This window comes from Myotis yumanensis, unplaced genomic scaffold (genome assembly GCF_028538775.1).
Source record: "Myotis yumanensis isolate MYYU_CA2020_CCGP unplaced genomic scaffold, mMyoYum1.0.hap1 SCAF_2, whole genome shotgun sequence".
In the NCBI taxonomy this organism is placed as follows: domain Eukaryota; kingdom Metazoa; phylum Chordata; class Mammalia; order Chiroptera; family Vespertilionidae; genus Myotis; species Myotis yumanensis.
This window is the reverse complement of record NW_027223753.1, coordinates 165,824,442-165,844,997: the sequence shown is the minus strand read 5'-3', so window position 1 is coordinate 165,844,997 and position 20,556 is coordinate 165,824,442. Positions and strand designations below refer to the sequence as shown.

Here is a 20,556-nt window from a genome sequence, read left to right as displayed (position 1 = left end):
AGACCGTTGGGCAGTAGGAGGACAGGGATGGGAAAAGACCCAAGACCTCATCTAGTTTAAATCTATCCTTTTCTTGAAAAGGAAACTGAATTCCAGAAAAGTCTCAGTCAGAGGTTGGGACCAGTCTCAGTATTCTCTTAGTTTATGCTCTTCAGAAGAGCAAGACGTTACTTCTTATTCTCGTCAACCTTTACATAAGAAATAGGCAGCTGAAATAGTTGTTGCTCCTAATAAATGAAGCTGTTTGTTATTGCTCTGAGGAGGCGGGGGGGGGGGGGGGGGGGGGGGGGCGTGGCGGGCGGGGAGCAGGACTAAATGATAGTAATCCGCTCAGGTTCCACTGTCAGACCATCTCCTGAATCCCTGGAAGGACAGACCATCCTCTCTGGCCTTGTCCATTGCCCAACCGGCAACTTCAGGGAAAGGACTGAGCTGTGCTGCTGACCACAGGACTTTGAAGGCAGGATGCCATGAAAGTACTTGTTACAACTGGGAACTGGAGTGAAGGTGGGAATGAACAAGTGGTTAACAGTGCGGATGGAGACCTAGATGACAACTGATAAGGAGGAGAAAGCTGGTGTCAAGGCCCAATAAGGATGACCTGGGCTTCCTCCAGCCGCCCCCCCCCCCCCCCCCTGCTCTGGCCCACCCACCCCACCCCTTCTGCACCACATTTCCTCACTGGGAGAGTTGTGGCCTCAGAACTGGTGACTCTGGGTAGATCACCTTCCTGGCATGTCAAAGTGAGACAGGCTGAGCCTCTCTTTGATGGATGGGAAGGTCCTTCAGTTACTTTTTGAACCTCTCCTAGGTAAGATTAAAGCTTCCCTTCAGGCAGTCCCCAGACCTATGCCTCTGTGCCTGCACCAGTCAATGCCAGCCTAGGGCGGAAACCTGGAGAATGAAGAAATCCACTCTGGGCCTGCACCAATCAAATCTGGAGAATAAAGAAATCTCCCGGTCAGCATGGCTCAGTGGTTGAGCGTCAACCTGTGAACCAAGAGGTCATAGTTTGATTCCCGGTCAGGGCACATGCCTGGGTTGCGGGCTCGATCCCCATTGTGGAGCGTGTAGGAGGCAGCCGATCGGTGGTTCTCTCTCATCATTGATGTTTCTATCTCTCTCTCCCTCTGCCTTCCTATCTGAAATCAACTTAAAAAAAGAAAGAAAGAAATCCACTCCATGCCTGCGTGAAGAAACCCAGCACGATATATGCCAGACCTTGGCTGCAGTTCAGGGAACCATGCTCTGCTAATGTGCTCCCTGGGCATCTCCCTCTCTCTCTCTCTATCTCTCTCATTTCCCTTCTTCTTGTTTTCAGTAAATGTCCTTTGAATCTGTTTCTCCTCCTCTCTTGGTTTCTATCATGAGTAGGAGCAAGAACCCCCTTGCCAGTGACAAAACTGTGTTTCCATCCATCCACCTCCATCTATCTGTGTATTTATTTTTAATATATTTGTATTTATTTCAGAGAGGAAGAGAGCTATAGAAACATCAATGATGAGAGAGAATCATTGATGGGCTGCCTCCTGCATGCCCCCTACTGGGGATCGAGCTCGCAACCCGGGCATGTGCCCTTGACCAGAATCGAACCTGGGACCCTTCAGTCCGCAGTCCTATGCTCTATTCACTGAGCCAAACCAGCTAGGTCTGTATATTTATTTTTTAACACTCCTTGTTCCAGAAAGGATTTGAGGTAACTCAAATAAAATGTAACAAAATAACATAAGTTAAAAGTAAGAAAGAAAGAAGAAAAACAAAAGTGAAAGACTAAGAAATCCAGGAGTGAAACTAAAAGTGAACACCCCAAAATTCATTTTGTGATAACTCATTCAGCTGCACACATAGGATTCATGTACTTTTCTGTATGGGTCTATGGATGGCAATTTAAACATTCTTTTTTTGTTGTTGTTTAAAACAGGGGTAGACTAGACTGGCATGCAGTTTCACCCTACTCTTCTCCCTTCTCTCCACCTGCGGCCATGGGGCCCACGGCCACAGGCCACAGGCCACAGATGATGGACTGGAAGAGGGGACAGACCAGAGACATTGCTGATGCTATGGAGTCACTGGACCGCCCCTGGACGGTCCGCCCCTGCGCTCCCTGGCATGTGAGCTGAGCCATCCCCTATTGGCTAGACCAGTGTTGTCCGTGATTCTGTTACAGGTGTCAACTGCAATCCTGATGCAGAAGGCAACTGAAGCCAAGGCCTTCATGAAACCCTAGGCAGCAAGCAGTGACTGACTGAGAAGGGAGGAGGCCGTGGTCTTGGGGAGGGGGGTGTCTCTCAGCATGTAATGGCTGAGGAGAGGAGGCCAAGCCTGCAGGGGAAACCAAGGTGAGACAAACAGAGAGGTAGGAAGGGGGATGGGGGGGCGCATTGCCAGAGTGGACCTTACATTTGCCTCAAAACTTTCCTGCAGGCCATGAGAAAAAGGAAACCAAGCCTGCTTATACCACCAGATATGAAGACCAGTGACTGAGGAGGAGTTTAATAACCCGGGACATGGACCAGATGAGCATTTCTTCCAAGGGTCTTTGTACAGTGGACACTTTGTCCCTTGGTCCAAACAAGTATCAAGCATCCTACCAGCCGTGGGAGCCAGGAGCTCTGAGTGGTTATTTCTCACCACATCCCTCCATGTGAGGCTACAGGGAACAGTGCATGCGCCACCGGTCTCTCTGCAGCACCTCTCCCTGAGTGTTGTTCCGCTCACCTGAGCTTTTCAACAACATCAGTGGCTATGAGTCCAACCCTGCTCTCTCCACCCAGTCTCTCCAGAAAACACAGACCCAGCCACGCTGGAGGTGGCCTCTTATGCAATCAAGTTGCCTAAAAAGGGAGAGGTTCTCGATGCCCAACAAAAGAACTACCTGGTAATCTAAGCAAAAATAGGAATTCCTCCTGGAGAAAGGAAGATGCAGAAATTGGGTTTCAGCTGGGCATTTCAGTGACATCCTATAACTCAACCTATAAACCAAGCCCAAAAGGCTGGGCTCTGAGTAAGAAGCTAGCACTGTCGGGAAGATGACATGCTTGGGAAGCTGTGTCACCCATGATGGGATGGGTCCCTGTGAATCAGCCCCACTTCCACCGCAGGCACCTTCTCAACAGGGGAGGCCCTGGGGAGAGGCAGGCCAAGCAAAGATCTCCATTGCCCCACTGGCTCCCTCATCCAAGCACTGAGCTGCCCAGAACTCTGGTCTTCCTGCTGCCTCAGCCTTGGTGACAACTCAAGGGCTGTGTGGTCCAGGAGCCCCAGCAAGGTGGAAAAGATCCTTGAGTTCACAGGATGTCTGTGGCATTGAAATGAATCTTCCGTTTCCTTCAGACTTGACAGTTGAGGGAACTGCATCCAGAGAAGAGGAGAATTCGCCCAAGGTCTGGGAGTGAGGGGCACAGCCAGGTCAGGAGTCCGCATTCTCCCCCTCCCCCATCCCTTCCTCTTTTTCTGTCTCTTCTCCGCCCCCCCCCCCCCCACCCTCTCTCCTTCTCTCGTCATAAAGCACCTGAACTCAACACATCTGACCCCAGGTACAATAGCACCTGTTGACTTGATGTTCCTCCCAGATGCTCTGAGGAAGAGATGATGGGTGGACCTTCCGGATATAGTAATTCCTTCCATAAAGCTCTGCAAGTCACAGAGCACTTTCTCGCCCATGTCTCACCATGGTTGTCACAATAACACTTTTTTGCAGCCATCTGGGGGCCAAATAACCCAGGGACTTCTTGCTGTTGCACTAGGAAAAGTGAGATTCCATGCTTGGTCCAGAAGGTGGGCTTTCTCTCTGTGGGCAGGGACTGGGCAGCAGGGAGCTGCTGAGGAGCAAGAGGCAGTGTTCCCAGTTAGCCAGGAGCCGTGGGCCCAGCCAGAGCATGGACCTCACCAGGGTTCCCTCCAACCAGGAGTCATGAGAACAATCAGCCAAATGCATTTCTGCAAGGCATGGTGCAGGCAGTAAACGCACACACTGAAAGCAGCAAGCTGCAGAAGAGCTGTTGTTGGAAAGGCTGGTTTTACCGGTGTCTGTGTTTGGGATGTAGACTGACCCAGGGCAGGGTTGATTAATCACAGACCCTGTGAGGGAGGATGGATCTTAAAGAGTATGTAAAAGCTTCACACCTGTTGCCATCAGACACTGGAATTCCTTCCCTCTTGGGGTTGCTGGCCGCAGCAGAAACTCCTGCAGAGACACAGCTCATGGCCCCACAAGGCTGACCACTCCAACCCTGGATGGCACCAACCAAGTTCTTCCCTGGGCTCAGCCAAAATCTCCTCCCCTGCTCACCCTGTGTTTCCTACCTGTTGGTCTTCATTCTGTCTCTCAAAAACCACAGGAAACACATCTCTTCCTCTTCCCCATATCAACCCTGCTTCAACACAGTGACCAACACCCCCAAATCCCATCTGTTCCTGGCTGAGCACCCCTGCCTCTCAGCCAGGTGCATGTGACTTCACCCAGCTCCCCTCCCACCTCCCTCCTAGTTATCTTCTACTACACTCTCTCCACTTGATTAATTGTGGCTCCCCTGGATTGGACATTTCAAATCCCTTCCTAGAGACCTGAGGACGCATTTTATCCACATGCCCTTCTCTCTTGTTAGCCAGTGATTGGACTCATGGATCCAAGCTTCAGATGGGAAGGTCAGTCACATTCATTTGGAGAGCAAAGTTATGGGTCCCTGTGCCCATAATTAAATATGTGTGGCAAATGCTGACATTCCAAAACCTTAATAAGGAAGAACAGCCCAGCCCGCATGGCTCAGTGGCTAAGCATCGACCCCTATGAACCAGGAGGTCAGGATTCGATTCCCAGTCAGGCACATGCCTGGGTTGCAGGCTTGATCCCCAGTGGGGGTGGGGGGGGGGCATGCAAGAGGCAGCCAATCAATGGTTCTCTCTCATCATTGATATTTCTATCTCTCCCTTCCTCTCTGAAATCAATAAAAATATTTAAAAAAAAAAATAAGAGCACTTAAGGGCAATGGGGTCACAGGTGAAATTCCCCAATAGTGCAGCATGTGTTGAAGTTAACCTCTGTCAGGTCTCACTCTGAAGGCCTGCTTATATGTTATATATTCATTCAAGTGAGCACCAACTCTGTCTACTGTGCCCTGCAATGCTATGGTAGAAAAACTACTTAATACATAGCTTTGACCCCAAGGAGCCCAGTACGTATAAAATTACAGTACAATGTGCTAGATGCTATAATTGAGGCATGGAAATGGGACAGAGAAAAACAAAAATAAAAACAAACAACAACAAAATGAACAACAACAAAAGAAATGGGACCAGTTAGTTTCCTATTGCTGCTGTAACAAGTTACCACAAACCACAATGGGTCTCTCTGGCTAAAACCCGTGTCAGCAGGGGTGGGTTCCTTCTGGGGGCTCCAGGAGAGGATGCCTTGCCTTGCCTTTTCCAGCTTCTAGAGTCAGCTTAATCCCTTGGCCACCATCAACACTTGGTGTATCTTCAGATCTCTCCCATCTCCTGCCTCTTTCTCTCACTTTGGAAGACTCTGGTGATTACATTGGGTTTGCCAAGGATAATCCAGGATAATCTTCCCATCTCAAGGTTCTTAACCTAATCGCTTCTGCAAAATTCTTCTTGCCCTGAAAGATAACATCTACACTAATAAAAGAGAAAGATGCAAATTGACCATACCTTTGCGATGCCCATCAGCCAATCAGGAGGGAGTGTGCAAATTAACCTAACAAAGATGGCGGCCAGGGGCGGGGCAGGATGCTTGTGTCATCACCATGGCAATGATGCAGGCATTCCACACCAGCCCAGCCGCTCTGGGCCTCTGGACAGTGTGAGAAGGCAGAAAGGTGGCTCCTGGCTGGAGTGAAGGTGGAAAGGCGGCTCTGGCCAAAGCGAAGGTGGTGCCAAGGGAAGGAAGGCCCATTCTTGCATGAATCTTCATGCATCGGGCCTCTAGTATTTACATATTCATAGTTCTGGGGATTAGGACAGGAATGGTTTTTGGTGGCCATTATTCTGCCTACCACAGGGAACAACTAACTGCCTGAGGGAAGAGGCATTACATTTGAATCCTTTAAGGCTTCGCAGGAGTTTGATGCAGAAACACCCTGGCAAGAAAGAGAAGAGATAATTTACCAGAAGAATTTACAAGGCATGGAGACAAAAAAGCATGGCTAGTTTTTGTTCTTTATTAATTATTTGCTTTCTTTTCTTTTCCAGAAAGAGCCAGTCTCTGCTTGATTTCCCCTAGAATTGTGAAGCTCCCTAGCTATAAAGGCTGCTTTCTTTCTGTTGACAGATATGAACAGAGAAGAACCTTCCTTAAATTGAACCCCAACGTTCTCATCATCACTGGAAATGTTATAGGTCTCACAGTGCCCAGGAGTTTCTTTCATTGAACCAGAAAGGAGTGCTGGGCTGTGGCAGGATTGTGGCCCATAGGGGTCTGATCCATTCAAGAGGGTCTCAGATGCTGGCCCTCAGATAGACTGTGAATGCCCCTGGGCAGATGTCCAGGCCAATAACTTATTAGAGCAATATATTCAGAAGACTGGACAGTCTGAAGAACATCACTGATGCCACCTCCTCTGCTTCTGTCCTACAAATCAACTGAAAAGGACTTGAATGAGGCTGAATTTGAACTTGAGCTTTGAGGGGAAAAAACTCAGCAATACTCATATTTTCCATTTCTCTTTGATGTCACTGTGAACATAAGTTCTGGGGGTTTGGAGTCAGGGCACAGGCCCAACTCTCTTCCCCTTGCCCAAGGCGAGCTGGGGTGTGGCAGGCCTCAGCTGGAGTCCCTGCAGTGGCATCAGGGAGAGCATGGGGGCTCTGGGCTGTGGGGTGGTGCAGGGACGACAGTGCCCAGGAGAGACTTGCAGAGAAGACATGCCCTGCATCCTCTGTTGACGCCCTTTGTTCCTGGGTCTCCTCTGTGCCAGGTGGCACTGCTCTAGGTTACACTCTGGGGTGTGGAGGCAATGAGGTGAATACCATCCTGCCCTTGTGGTGTGCCAACAAGGCTACCCTCACTGCTGACCAGGGCTTCAGTTCACAGCACACTTTTACAGGCATTATCATCTTGGATTCTTATAATCCAAGTGGTGAGGGTTAGGAAAATGGAATGCATGGTGCCAGCCACAGCCAGATGTGTAGTGAGGGTTGGTTGAATGGAGTAGCAGCTGGAACACAGAACCCTGCCAAGGGTTGGACTTGGAAGAGCAGTATCGGTGCTGGGGTAATAAAGCACCTGGAAGCATGGGCGGGGAGGTGGACGGGGTGGGGGAAGGTGTCACTGGGCAGAGGCTCCCCCCGCCCTCCCCCCCCCCGCCCCCCCCGCCCCCCCCCCCCCACCCCCCCACCCCCGCCAGGCATCTCAGGCTCCAGGACTCTGGATCCAACCCCTGGAATGAATTAATGCTTGTCTCTTCATGATGTTGATGAAATCACCTTTATAACATTCCAGATGCCTAATGAGGGCGTGTACAGCAACTAGGCACGGAGTCCTGGAATCTCCCTGCCTTCGGCACGCCCTGGTAGTAATAGTGATCTTTAAAGCTGGGAAGCCCAGAGTGACTTCTCCCCAAAACTTCCTTAGTCATTTCCAGTCTCAACTGAAATTCAGAGCCCAACCTGCAGTGGTTTCAGAAAAATAAGCCAATTCCAACCTGAAGTGGGGTGGGGGGGTGGGGAGGGTGGAGAAACCCAGAGTGCAGGAGGAACCCAGGACCCAGGACAAGGTAGACCCAATTTTGCCCAGAGGAAGTCAAAGAAACCTCCAGACTGGAAACTTGGACAACAGAAAGGAATGGACTTTCAGTTGTACATGCAAATCATTTGTACCCAGTTGTCTCTCCCTCCCTGAATCCCACTTAGATGGCAGTAAAGGAATTGAAATGGTATAAACCCACAACATCACAGGGAGGGGGAAGGAATTAGCAATGGACTGGAGATTTCAGCGAGTCTACGGAACAGAACAATGGCAGGTAGGCGAAGAGGAGGAATCCACAGGAGCAGACATCTCATTTTTTTAAATAAAGCCCCAAAGAGGCTTGAAAATTCATGACACTAGGTACAGTGTAGGACAGGTCTGAGATCACGGAGTAAAAAACCAGGTATATGGAACAGTTGTCTCTGCTTTGTTTCCCTAGGAAAACAAATAAACAAACAAACAAACAAACAAGTTATTTAAAGAAACTTCAAGGTCCTGGAAAAAACGACCTTCCACAAACATTCTGACATGTAGAGGTTCCCAGTAAATACTCAGCTTGCTACCCTGGAATCTTAACATGAAAACTGCCAGTCAACAACTATTGCCCTTGAGCACAAAGCTCCCAAAGTTGGTTATTTTTATTGCCTCACTTTTAAAATATGAACCAACAACAAAGGATTTAAGAGAAGTAAGCAAGTAAGCAACAATAACAAAATCCCAGAGAAAAACAGATACATAGCTCAGAAAGTAAGAGGGAACAAAAAATTTTAAACTCTACTATCCTAAGAAAAATTAAAAAAAACTACAACTATAAAACAAGAATAAGAGTCTATATAAAAAAAAGAACAATCAAAGAACAGGGATTACTGAATTTTAAAATACAATTGCAGAAATTAAACATTTAATCAAATTGTTGGAAGATAGAGTTGAGAAATCTCCAGAAAGGAAAAAAAAAGACTAAAAAGACAACAGAAAAGAGAAGATAAAAAGGATTACAGGAGAGGACAAAAAATTATCAAGGGAATAATGTAAGAGAATTTCATACAACTTAAGGACTCAAATCTCCAGAGGACTGGTGTCTCCAGCAGCATGAATGAAATAGAGCAATACATGGCCCATCGTATTGAAACCAGGACACCCAGGAAACGGGAGCGATCTGAAAGGCTTTTCCCCAACCCCCATAAAGAGTCAACTATAAGTAATAACAAATTCTCAACAGCAGTCTTGGTGTGAGAAGATAATCTGAATGTAGAATTTATTCCCAGCTAAACTAGCAATCAAGTGTGAGAGGAAAAAAAAGAACAAAGAAAATTTCAGGCGAAGACTCAGAAACAAGGATGCCCTCTGTATTCCTTCTCCTAAGAAGATATAAAATCAGGGAATAAACTAGGAATTTAGAAAACAATGGAAGCAAGAAAAGCCGTGAAGAGAAGCTCTAGGAAAAAACAGGCCCAGAGTGTTTTCTAGAAATTCTAGAAAAATGGAAGAGGAAGTGCTTGAAAGGAGTTGTAATCACAGTGTACTACTTGACACTAAGTAAATAATATTTACAAAGGCACCAACTCCTTTTTATTATTTTCAAGATTTTTCAACAATCATCAAAATTTTAATTATGATAAGAGAACATAAAAGTCATCAATCTTGACAGAAATTGGGAGGTGGAAGGGAAAAGGAGAGATTGGGACAAATAGGAGAATTTCATGCACCGGGCTTCTAAAATATATATATATTTATAAATATTATATATATATATATGTGTGTGTGTGTGTGTGTGTGTGTGTGTATATATATATATATATGTATATACAGAAATGCATAATACATCAATAAATTAAACTTACATACAAAAATTTTGAAAAACCAAGTTTTAAAAGGTCGAACCAAAAGTTAAATAACACCCTGGCTGGCTGTTGTGGCTTAGTAGGTTGGGCATCTGCCGGGGTCCAATCCCAGCGGGTCCAGGGGTTCCCCAAGGTGTGGACGGAGTCGGTGAAGAAGGAATGACACGAAGACAGCCTTCAGTTGATCAGCAGCCTAGTCAGGACCTATAGCCAGGATCTCCAGCCAAAGTTCTGGTCGGAGTTCTGGTTAGGAACTGATGAGGATCTGACGTTTATTGTCTTGTTACATCCGTATTTATACCAGCCGATTTTAATCCTGTCAATTTCTATTACAAAGGTTAGGGCGTTTCTTATCTCCATTCCAGGGAGTAAAGATTATGTAGCTTAACTACCCGCCTGGCACTTAATTAAGGGGTTGTATCCCCTCCCCTCAGGGAAAGATCCCCACCTGGGGAAACAACCTTTCTCGGAGAGGTGACCTTGGTTAAAACACATGGCGCTAAAGGGAGCAAATATATTAAGAACAGTATGTTATATATGCCAGGTCCATTGAAACATATGCTGTGCAGATGTTTCTTTCCTGCAGCGACTGTGTCAAGCAGCAAGGATGGACCGGCTTCCGGCAAATTCCCCCTTTTTTATTTTTTAAATGATAGCACATGCAAATCAGTGGCCACCTCTCAGATTGGGCTGTTTAAGACTCGGAAGAAGACTGGCAAGCAATGACAACAAGCATAGCTATAAACATAGTGGATGGAGCGCACAAGGAGCCCCGTTCCTTAGGAGGTTGCCGGCCTCTTCAGTCAAGAGATTTCAGCTGTCCTCAAGTTGTTGGTTTGGTTGTCCTTGTTGGTCTGGCTAGCGGGCGACGTCACTGGTGACAGGCTTCCCGACGTGTCAGCGAGTTGAAGGGCTGCATCAAAGGGTCCATCAGGGCCGTGCTTGATGGTGGTGTCGGTGTCCAAGGAGGAGTAAGCTGTGTCCTCTGGGTCAGCTGTTATGGAGGATGGAGGGTAGTAGAGAGAAAAAGAAAAGAAAGCAAAAGAACTCAAGGCATGGAAATGTTTAGAAAAAAGAAGAAGAAAGGGAAGAAGGCTGCATCCTGACACAGCCCTTTCCTTCATCTGCCCCTTTCCCTGTGGTCCAAGGTAGAAATGGGAGACAAGTCCTGTTGCAGTGAGAGGGCAGCTGCTGTCAGCCAGTCTCTGTCTTTACCTGGGTCCTGATCTGAGCTGGGCCAAGTCTCTTTCTGTTATCTGGGTCCCTCCCTAACCTCAGGGAAAGATCCCCACCTGGGGAAACAACCTTTCTCGGAGAGGTGACCTTGGTTAAAACACATGGCGCTAAAGGGAGCAAACATATTAAGAACAGTATGTTATATATGCCAGGTCCATTGAAACATATGCTGTGCAGATGTTTCTTTCCTGCAGCGACTGTGTCAAGCAGCAAGGATGGACCGGCTTCCGGCAGGCATCGTCCCGTGCAACCAAAGGGTTGCCAGTTTGATTCCTGGTCAGGGCACATGCCCAGGTTGTGGGCTTCATCCCCAGTGGAGTGCGGGGGGGGGGGGGGGGGGGGGGCTTACAGGAGTCAGCCAATTGATATTGCACTCTCGCATTAATGTTTCTCTCTCTCTCTCCCTCTCCAAGATACAAAGATGGTTGTTTGTGTTCACTGGGCAGTTAAAATAGTAAAATCCATCCCATGTTTAGAAATAGAAAAGAAAGATTGGATACTTTAAAATTGGTTAGAAAAAAATTATAACTCAGTATGCATGTTTAAAAAAGATAACCACTGAAAGAATATCAATAACAAAAATAAAATCCAGCACATATGAGAGAGTAATGCAAACTTACCAATCCACCAGAGGGCATGAAAGAAGGGGGGACATGGAAGCAAAGAGAGAAAATGAGAAAATAGAAAACAAAAAATGCCCTAGCTGGTTTGGCTCAGTGGATAGACTGTCGGCCTGCAGACTGAAGGGTTCCAAGTTTGATTCCGGTCAAGGGCACATGCCCAGGTTGCAGACTCACTCCACAATGTGGGGTGGGCAGGAGGCAGTCAATCAATGCTTCTCTCTCATCATTTATGTGTCTATCTCTCTCTCCCTCTCCCTTAAGTCAATAAAAACATATAAAAAAATAACTTTGTAGTAACAATACATCAGTAACCACTAAAATAAATATAAGCAGATCAATTCCAGTTATTAACAGAAAGATGTTATCTAAATAAAATTTAGAAAAATCCAACTTCATGCTGCCTACAAAAGACACACCTAAAATAAAACTAAAGAAAAAAGGTGACAATAAAGAATGGAAAAATATATACTGTGTAGATACTAACCAAAAGAAAGCTGGTGTGGTTTCAAAATAAACACATAAAATAGACTTGAAAAAGAAAATATTATAGGATTAAAGACATACCTTAATATAAAAAACTTATATAACTACATTAAAAAACTTTTAAAAACTACATAAATAACTTTATAAAAGATTAGATTAACCAGAAATTTAAAATTTCTATGTAGCTCATTATAGATTAGATAGATATAGATATAGATATAGATATAGATATAGATATAGATATAGATATATACATAGATAGATATAAATTAATAGAAATATAATAGAAACTTAATAAATTCACAATCAATTTTTTTCTGTAATTAATCAACAAACCAAAAACTTAGTAAGTTTACAGAAGTCTTGAACAACACAATTAACAAGCTTTATCTGGTGGAGATATAATATCCTGAACACAATTTAAAAGAAATTTTTTTTTCTCAGGCACATGGAGAACATTTCCCCAAATTGACTACGTACTAGGTCATAAAGCAAGTTTCAAAAATGTTCAAAGAATTGGGATCATACAGACCACAATTGAGTTAGAAACCAATAATAAAAAGATTAAAAACTTGGAATAAAAAGCACACTTCTAAGTACTTAGCTCAAAGAAGAAATCATAATGGAAATGAGAAAATACAGAATTGGACAATAACAGAGAATTAACAGTAACAATAATGCCACAGTTTAAAACTAGAACTGCTACTCAAGCAGTATTTAGGGGAGATTTATATTCTAAAAATGAAGAAAGAATGAAAATTAATGGGCTAAGTATCAGACTTATGGAGTCATGAGGAAATAACAACTAAATAGACTCAAAGAAAATAGAGGAAGGAAATAAAGATAAAAGCTGACAATAAATGAAATCAAGCATAATAGAGAGGTGAAACAAAACCCAAAGTTTGTTCTTGGTAAAAGCTAATAAAATTAAAAATATATATTGCAAGATTGACCGAGGAAAAAAGAAAATGGATATAAATAATACTAGAGATGAAAAAAGGGGGGACAATTATAGATACAGCAGAGATTTTAAAGCAAAATAGAAATAAAAATATGAGAAATGCTAGGCTAGAAATTTGAAAACTTAGAGATAAAAGTGAACAACTTCCTAATATATACATAATAGAACAAAAGTGAGGAAATAGAAAATTAAATAGATCTACAACCACCGAAACAAATGAAATCAGTAGTTAAAAATAAACCACATGGCTTACACACACCGTGGTAGCCAGGCTCCCATGTGGCTCCCCCTTCTCCCACAGTGAGTAGGGCTGACCTCAATAAACCAGTAGGAAACTGGAAATGATGAAATATGACTTCTGAGGCTAAATTGTAAAAGGCACTGTGACTGCTGCCCCATCTCTCTCTCTAAATCCTGGGGGGTGTCATGTCATGAAGACACTCAAACACCCCTATGAAGAGGTTCATTCGGCAAGGATCTGAGGCCTCCTGCCATTAGCCTGCTAAGAGCTGACAACAACGATGAGAGATATTTTGGAAGCATGCCCTCCAGCCCCTGTGAAGATGACTATGGTCTCAGCCAACATTTTGATGATAACCCATGAAAGACCCTAGGCCAGAACCACCCAATTAAGCTGCTCCCAAATTCCTGACCCTCAGAAACTGTGAGATAATATATGTCATTGTTTTAAGCCACTGAGATTTGTGGCATTTGCTATGCAGCAATAAGTAATACAATAAACCAGGCCAAGACCATTTTAGGAAAGAGTTCTATAATACATTCAAGGAACAGATAATCCCATGTTTTACAAACTGTCCAGAGCAGTCCTACCTGGTTTGGCTCAGTGGATAGAGCGTCAGCCTGTGGACTGAAGGGTCCCAGGTTTGATTCTGGCCAGGGGCACATGCCTGGGTTGCGGGCTCAATCCCCAGTGGGGGGTGTGCAGGAAGCAGCCGATCGGTGATTCTCTCTCATCATTGATGTTCTATCTCTCTCTCCTTCTCCCTTCCTCTCTGAAATCAATAAAGAAATATATATATATTTTTAAAAGTTTAAAAAAAAGAAGCTACAAACTGAAACAGGATAGTTGTAAGATATACCATTTACAGAGGATTTTGTCCAGGATATGTAAAAAGTCCTACAAATCAAAAGGAAAAAGGCAAAATGCTCCATTATAAATTGATCAACATATATGCACAGATAATTCTTAAAAGAAGAAATCTGAATGTTTAACAAACATTGAAAAAATAAATTTAATTTCACTAGTTATCAGGGAAATGAAAGATAATGAACGCAACAATGAGTTACCATTTCATACCTATCAGATTGACAGAAATTAAAAATTCTGACATTATTAGGAGTTGGGGAGAATGTAGAGTAATGGGGAATAAAAAGAAAAGAAAAACACTGGAAATAATTGTCCACCAACAAGAGAACAGATAAATTATGGTATGTTCATTCAATAGACTATTATGCAGCTATTCGAATGAATGACCTAGTGTCAAATGCTTCATATGGGTAAATCTCAAGGGTATGTTAGCCCAGAAAAAAACAACACACAGTTGAAGAATGCTATATGCAGAGTAGCATCTACACTAATAAAAGAGAAACATGGTAATTAGCGTACGACCGCTACCCTTTCCATTGGCTAATCAGCATATCCTTATGCAAATCAACTGCCAACTAAGATGGCGGTCAACCGCCAACAAAAATGGCGGCTAATTTGCATAGGGGAGGTGAAAGGGGAAGGACTGAAAAATGGTGATTGGCAACCCAGGCGGCAGGTAAGAGCTAGGGAGTGGGCAAAGGCCGCCTTCCCCCACCCCCCAGCTGGTGATCGTTATTGGAAAACCGGGCGGCAACCCCAGACCCCACTGGCCTGCGCGGAGTGATCCCCTTGGCGATCGGAGGGTGGGAGGGCCCGGGTGCAGGCCAGGCGGCAACCCTGGACCCCACTGGGGCCAGGGTTGCCGGCTGGCCTGCGCCCAGGATCACCATGGCATCGGAGGGCAGGAGGGCCCGGGCCCTCCCGCCCTCCGCAGTGGGGGGCCTGTACCCAGCAACGACTGCAGAGGGAGAGGCCTGTACCCATGTTCTTTGTTCTGCGTGTCAAAGACCCGCAGCCCCAAGCCCCGCCATCAAGGTGCTGGGGCTGCTGGGGGTATCAGAGACACAAACCCACAGGCTTGGCACCCAGCAGACCCAAGGCCTTTGTGGCAGCACTAAGGAGCAGCAAGCCGAATGGTAGGAAGCAGCAAGCAGGTGGGCAGTAACGAGGGAGGGGTCCAGGACTGCAAGAGGGCACATGCTGGGCTAAGGGACCCCCACCCATCCCCAGTGCATGAATTTCGTGCACCGGGCCTCTAGTCATTTATATAAAATTTGAAAACAGGCAGTCTTACTTCAGCTTGTTCAGAGTTGTAGACACATGTGGTAAGAATATAAAAACATGCTTGAGAATGGGAAACGCCAAATTTATTAAGCAGCTTACTTGTGAGGAGAGAAGGAGAGCAATGAGAACAGGGAAGCAATATACAGGAGCCTTCAACTTTATCTGTCATATTTTAGTCTGTTAAAAAAATATCTGAAGCAAATAGAACAAAGAATAAATATTTTAAAAAGCAGGTTCAGGCTTCCAAAGTTATTCTCTTAACTTTTCTGAATGTTTAAAGATAATGACCAGGGAAGATGTTTTCATTGGAGGGGAACACCAAAATGTAAACCCAATGGAAGTATGTACTTTGTTTTAACCACTGCTCCATCCTCCACTTAGAAGAGGGCCGGGTACAGAGGAGGTACTCAACAAATATTTGCTGAATGAATGAACATCTGCAAAGGCAATGAGATATGTTAAAACACAGCGTGTTCAAAAGAGCTATCATAGTAATAGCCAACTTCTATTGAGTCTCACATGCACCAGCCACTGACTTAACTATTTGGCCTGAGTTATTTCATTCTGTCTTTGCAACCATGTAAGGACCGTTACTATCCTCACTGTACAGATGAGGAAATGGAGGCTTAGAGTGGGGGCAGCTTGCCTGAGAGCATAGTGGTTAGGACTATGCTCATCAAAAAAGTCTTGGTTTTATGCTATAGGTGGTTGTAAAATTTGGAACAGTAGAAATAAATGATACAAGGAGGTACATGAACATATACACACACCAGAGTGAAGGTGACCGGAGCAGACGGGGTGGGGAGGGTGCCTAGTGCCTGATGGCCTGCGAGGGGGGCACACAGCGGGAACACTGCAGTCTGCCTGGGCATAGGGAAAGGCTTGGCCAGGAGGAGACATTTGAACTTGGCCGTGAAGGAGAAGTGCACCTACAAATGCCAGGAACCCAGCAATCCCTGCTCTGTGTCCCGTGGTGGTGTTCTGAGGATCCATTGCTCTGCACTGGGAGCACAGGGCCTGACTGCACAGGGCTGAGACCACACACACGCGAAGACAAACTGGGGTGAAGGTAACCTTCAGCTTGAGAAAGTTCGCTCTCACCATTACACACACACAGAAGAAAAAGCAACCCAGAGCTCTTCTTTAGAAGTCAGGATGGCAGTACCACAGGTAATTGCTTGGCCTCTAATAAGAGCTAATGTTTGAGCAGTTACCGTTCGCTGGGCACTGGGCTGCTATCATATGCTTTAATGCCTCTGATTCTCACACTCTATGAAGCAGGTGCTCTTTCTCGTTTCCCAGGGGCGAGGAAACCCAGGCTTAGACAACCTAAGTACCTTGCCCAAAGCCCTATGCAGTTAGTAAGGGGTGGAGCTGGGATTTGAACCCACGATTTCTACGCTCCACCCGTGTTTTAGCCACTGCTGCTCACAGGCATCCATTGAAAGCAACAAGGTTTTTACTGCTTTCAATCAGAAGAATAAATGAGAATGTGATCAAGCATAATAAACTAGAAACCAAGCTTGCCATTACATTCATGAACTCCTGTCACATGTGAGGTGCTCCCATAAATGCTTATGAAATGAGGTAGCATTTAGTTCAGGAAATGAAAGCCAACCCAGTGTCAATGATATACTTCTCTCCCATAGTAGTTTCCTAAGTCTTTGCAGCACACACACAGGGACTCTGAATCAATGCCCCCACCCCACCCTGTGGGACACACACACACACACACACACACACACACTTAGACCTCCTGGTGAGCTCCCACTGCTCTCAAATCTCTGCTCCACCCACCCTCTCCAGGGCCCCTCCTCCTGCTCCTTGGCACTCAGGCCGGACCACTGTCCTGGCTCCTGTCTTGGTGCTGCACTCCTGGAGGGAGGGCCTGGCTCTTTTCTCTCTCTGCCCATCACAGAGTAGGCCTACTTTGCAAACCTGCGCTGAGTGAATGGAGTCCCACACTCTCCCAAACAGCCCACAGACATACAAACAGTGAGAACAAAAGTAGGACAAGGGAAAGAACTGGAAGAGTTCTGCTTTTCAAACTAAAGTAAATAAAGAGAACAATCCCTCTTTGCCCCAGGAAAAGCCACTATCACTTGGATCATGTGTATTCATTTTATTCATTTATTGCACATTTGCCAGACCGCGGACTGGAGGTGGCTGACTCCCCCCACCCTCCCTTCCTCAGTAAACTCAGAAGGTAGCCCTCTCTCCACGGGCAAGGGGGCGGGGGGGGGGGGGGGGGGCACAGAGATGAGGTGAACACAACCCACATTCCCAGGCCCCCACGGTGAAGGCTGAAGCAAAGCAAGCAGTCACAATTCACACATGTAAAGGCAATTCTAGGAAAGGGGAGGGAGGAGGAGGAGACAGAGAGGTGGGTGTGAGGGCAGAGGGGTGGGCGGCAGAGACAAGAGAAAGGAAGACGGAGGCAACCTGTCTGGATTCTCCCAGAGTCACATCTAACAATACTCTGGTCCCCTTCTCATTCATTACAAGGTTTTCCCGTTGACTCAGACCAGAGCTCTCTCTCTGATTAATTTTCGGAAGAGCCGGCAGAGTTTAATCATAGCAAACACAATGACCCCGGTTATTACGGCCTGAGTGGCTAAAAGCAGAATATAAAGACCCCAGAACAGGCTGTGGTCCTGACCCTGGCCCTCGGCCACCGGCTGGGCCCGCGCCCAGGGCTCTGCGCTGGTCGGCACCCAGGCTGGGCGATCGCGGGCCACCGGCAGGGCCGGCCAGGTGGGGGCGAGAGAGTGAGAAGGCGGGCCCCCCGTGCTCGGGCACCCCAGGTCACCGTCCGACAGGGCCTGCAGCAGCAGGCCAGGGCGCTGCCCTTGGCACCGCGGGGGCTCCTCCGCGCGGCCCACGAGGCGGGCGTGCTGTCTCAGCCAAGCCAGGAACGGTCGCAGGTCGCAGTCGCAGCGCCAGGGATTGTGCCCCAGCAGGACCTCCGCCAGCCCGGGCAGGTCCTCAAACACGTCGCCCGGCAGCGTCTGCAGCAGGTTGTGCTCGAGCCGGACCTGCTCCAGGCTGCGGAGGTCGCGGAAGAGCCCGCGGGGCAGGGCCCGAAGCGCGTTGTGGCTGAGCGACAGCTGGCGCAGCTGGCCGAGGCCCCGGAAGGCGCCCTCGGGGAGCGCTCCCAGGCGCGGGTTCAGGGTCAGCCCCAGGGCCCGCAGGCCGCTCAGGTTTCGGAAGGCGGCGTCGGGCAGGGTGCGCAGCTGGGTGCGGTTCAGCCACAGCCCCCGCAGGCCCGCCATCTCCCCGAAGAGCACGCCCGGGAGCTCCTCCAGCGGGTTCTCATCCAGCGCCAAGAAGGTCAGATTGTGCAAATGGAGAAAGAGTGCAGAGGGCAGGGACCGCAGCTGGTTTCTGGAAAGAGTTAAAATACGCAGGTCGCGGAGCTGGTCGAAAGCCCCGGGCGCGAGGGAGTGGAGGCGGTTTCTGTCGAGCCGCAGCTCGGCCAGGGCGCGCAGGTTGCGCAGTAGCCCCGCGTCCAGAGAGACGAGCCGGTTGGAGTGGAGCACCAGTCTCTCCAGCTTAGCCTGGGCTCCGAGCAACCCCTGCGGCAAGTGAGTCAAATTGTTTCCCGATACATCCAGCACCCTCAGGTTCCCCAGGTGCGCGAAGAGGCCGGCGGGGAGGGAAACGAGTTGATTGTTGTTCAGAAGGAGTTGCTGCAGGTTAACCAGGTTCCGAAACAGGTTTTGGTCAATGCGCGTTAGTTCATTGTGGCTCAAGAACAACTGTTCCAGGAGCACCAGCTGGTCGAAGAGGGAGCCTGGAAGATCCGGGATTTGGTTGCGCGACAACCTCAGGGTTTTTAGGTTTATCAGGTCGTTGAAGGCGCCGGGGGCCACGGCGGAAATGTGGCTGTCGGCCAGTAAGAGGCGCTGCAGGACCGTCATGCCGCGGAAGCTGTCACTCCGCAGGGTGCCGCGGTCCATGCGGTACAGCATGATGACCGTGAGGTTGGTGGGCAGGCCGAGCGCGGCGATGCGCTCTACGTCGCCCCCTGAGCACTGCACCGCGTCCCGGACGAAGCAGCTGCAGGTGCGCGGGCAGGGGAAGGGGACTGGCTGCGCGCGCAGGAGCGCGAGCACCGCGCACAGCAGGGCGGCCCTCAGCATGTCGGACGCCTGTGGACAACACACAAGGGCAAACGTTCGCGTGCGCTCTTGTAACCCTGGGCATTTAACGTTGCAGAGGCAGGATTCTTTCGCCAGGATTATCACTGCCTCTGTATTCCATAGACAAGTAAGTCTCCCGCTTTGCTTAGGGGGGCAGATTTTCCTGGGTGGTAAAAAGACATTCATTCGTTCTACACTCCCATGTCTCATTCTTTTGTTTTGCTGATTTTCCACTCTCAGTGCAAAACATGGAAAGGAAAGCGTTTGCAAGCCAGAGAAAAGCCAATTCTTTACGTGGAGAGAACTCACTAAATAATTATTCTCACATTCAGGCTCCAGATTTCGTAGAGCAGTGCCCACTGTGAACATAGCTCTGCTCTTGACTCTATCCTTACCCAGGGGTGGTTGTAACGAAGTCACGGAGGGAACTGCAAAGTGTTCAAATGACAGCCACCACCTGATTCCTTTGGTCACAACCATGTTATATCTGCAATACCAACTCCTCTACTACAACAATGGACACCCCCCCCCCCCCCGCCCCCAAATAGCGAACACCCTCAGCCACACTGGGAAACGCAGGTAGTAATACTTACCACTCTATGCCAGGCGTTCTTCCCAGCACTTTATTTGAATCCATTCATTTCATCTTTACCTAACCCTATGAGGTACATACTATTACTATCCCCAAAGAATGAAGAAACGAAGGCATGGGAAGTTTAATCCTACAGACCTGAGGCCCTGAACCTAACTGTCCCCTATACCTGGGCTCCTGAGCATTAAAGAGAAAAAACCAACATGATATAGAAAAATGTTAGTTACATGCAAACAAGTGGTTAGAATAAGATGGAACTTGGAGACATTGTAGAAAATAGGTCTACCTTTCATCTACCTTTCTTCATCTAGCGCCAATATTCCACCTTTGTGTGGAAATTACCAAAAAATCGGTACAGCGGTCTGGTAGGGTTAAGGAACTTAACCAGGGTCACAGAGCTAGAATTGGAGAGTAGTATATCTGATTGAACCATAAGTAAGAAGCTATCATTTCTAAGATGTTTAAAAATTAATACTTCTGCCATTGAATCATCTGTGAAATACACATAGTAATACTAATCTGCCAAAACGTTTCCCCAGTGTAATTTTACACAAATCGTTTCTTGTAGCTACCTATTATTT

General features: G+C 47.1%; 1 protein-coding gene across 1 annotated transcript; it reads right to left on the bottom strand.

Moving 5' to 3' along the window:
• Positions 1-17,484: 17,484 nt before the first annotated feature.
• Positions 17,485-20,027, bottom strand: GP5 (glycoprotein V platelet). Its single transcript, XM_070406542.1, has 2 exons — positions 19,977-20,027; positions 17,485-19,392 (listed from the first exon to the last, which is right to left on the bottom strand). The coding sequence occupies exon 2, from the start codon at positions 19,381-19,383 to the stop codon at positions 17,761-17,763; it is 1,623 nt and encodes a 540-aa protein (XP_070262643.1). The 5' UTR covers positions 19,384-19,392; positions 19,977-20,027; the 3' UTR covers positions 17,485-17,760.
• Positions 20,028-20,556: the final 529 nt, after the last annotated feature.

Bases quoted from the DNA above. Each gene is read 5' to 3' on its own strand.
- GP5 (XM_070406542.1), bottom strand. From the start codon at position 19,383: ATGCTGAGGGCCGCCCTGCTGTGCGCGGTGCTCGCGCTCCTGCGCGCG.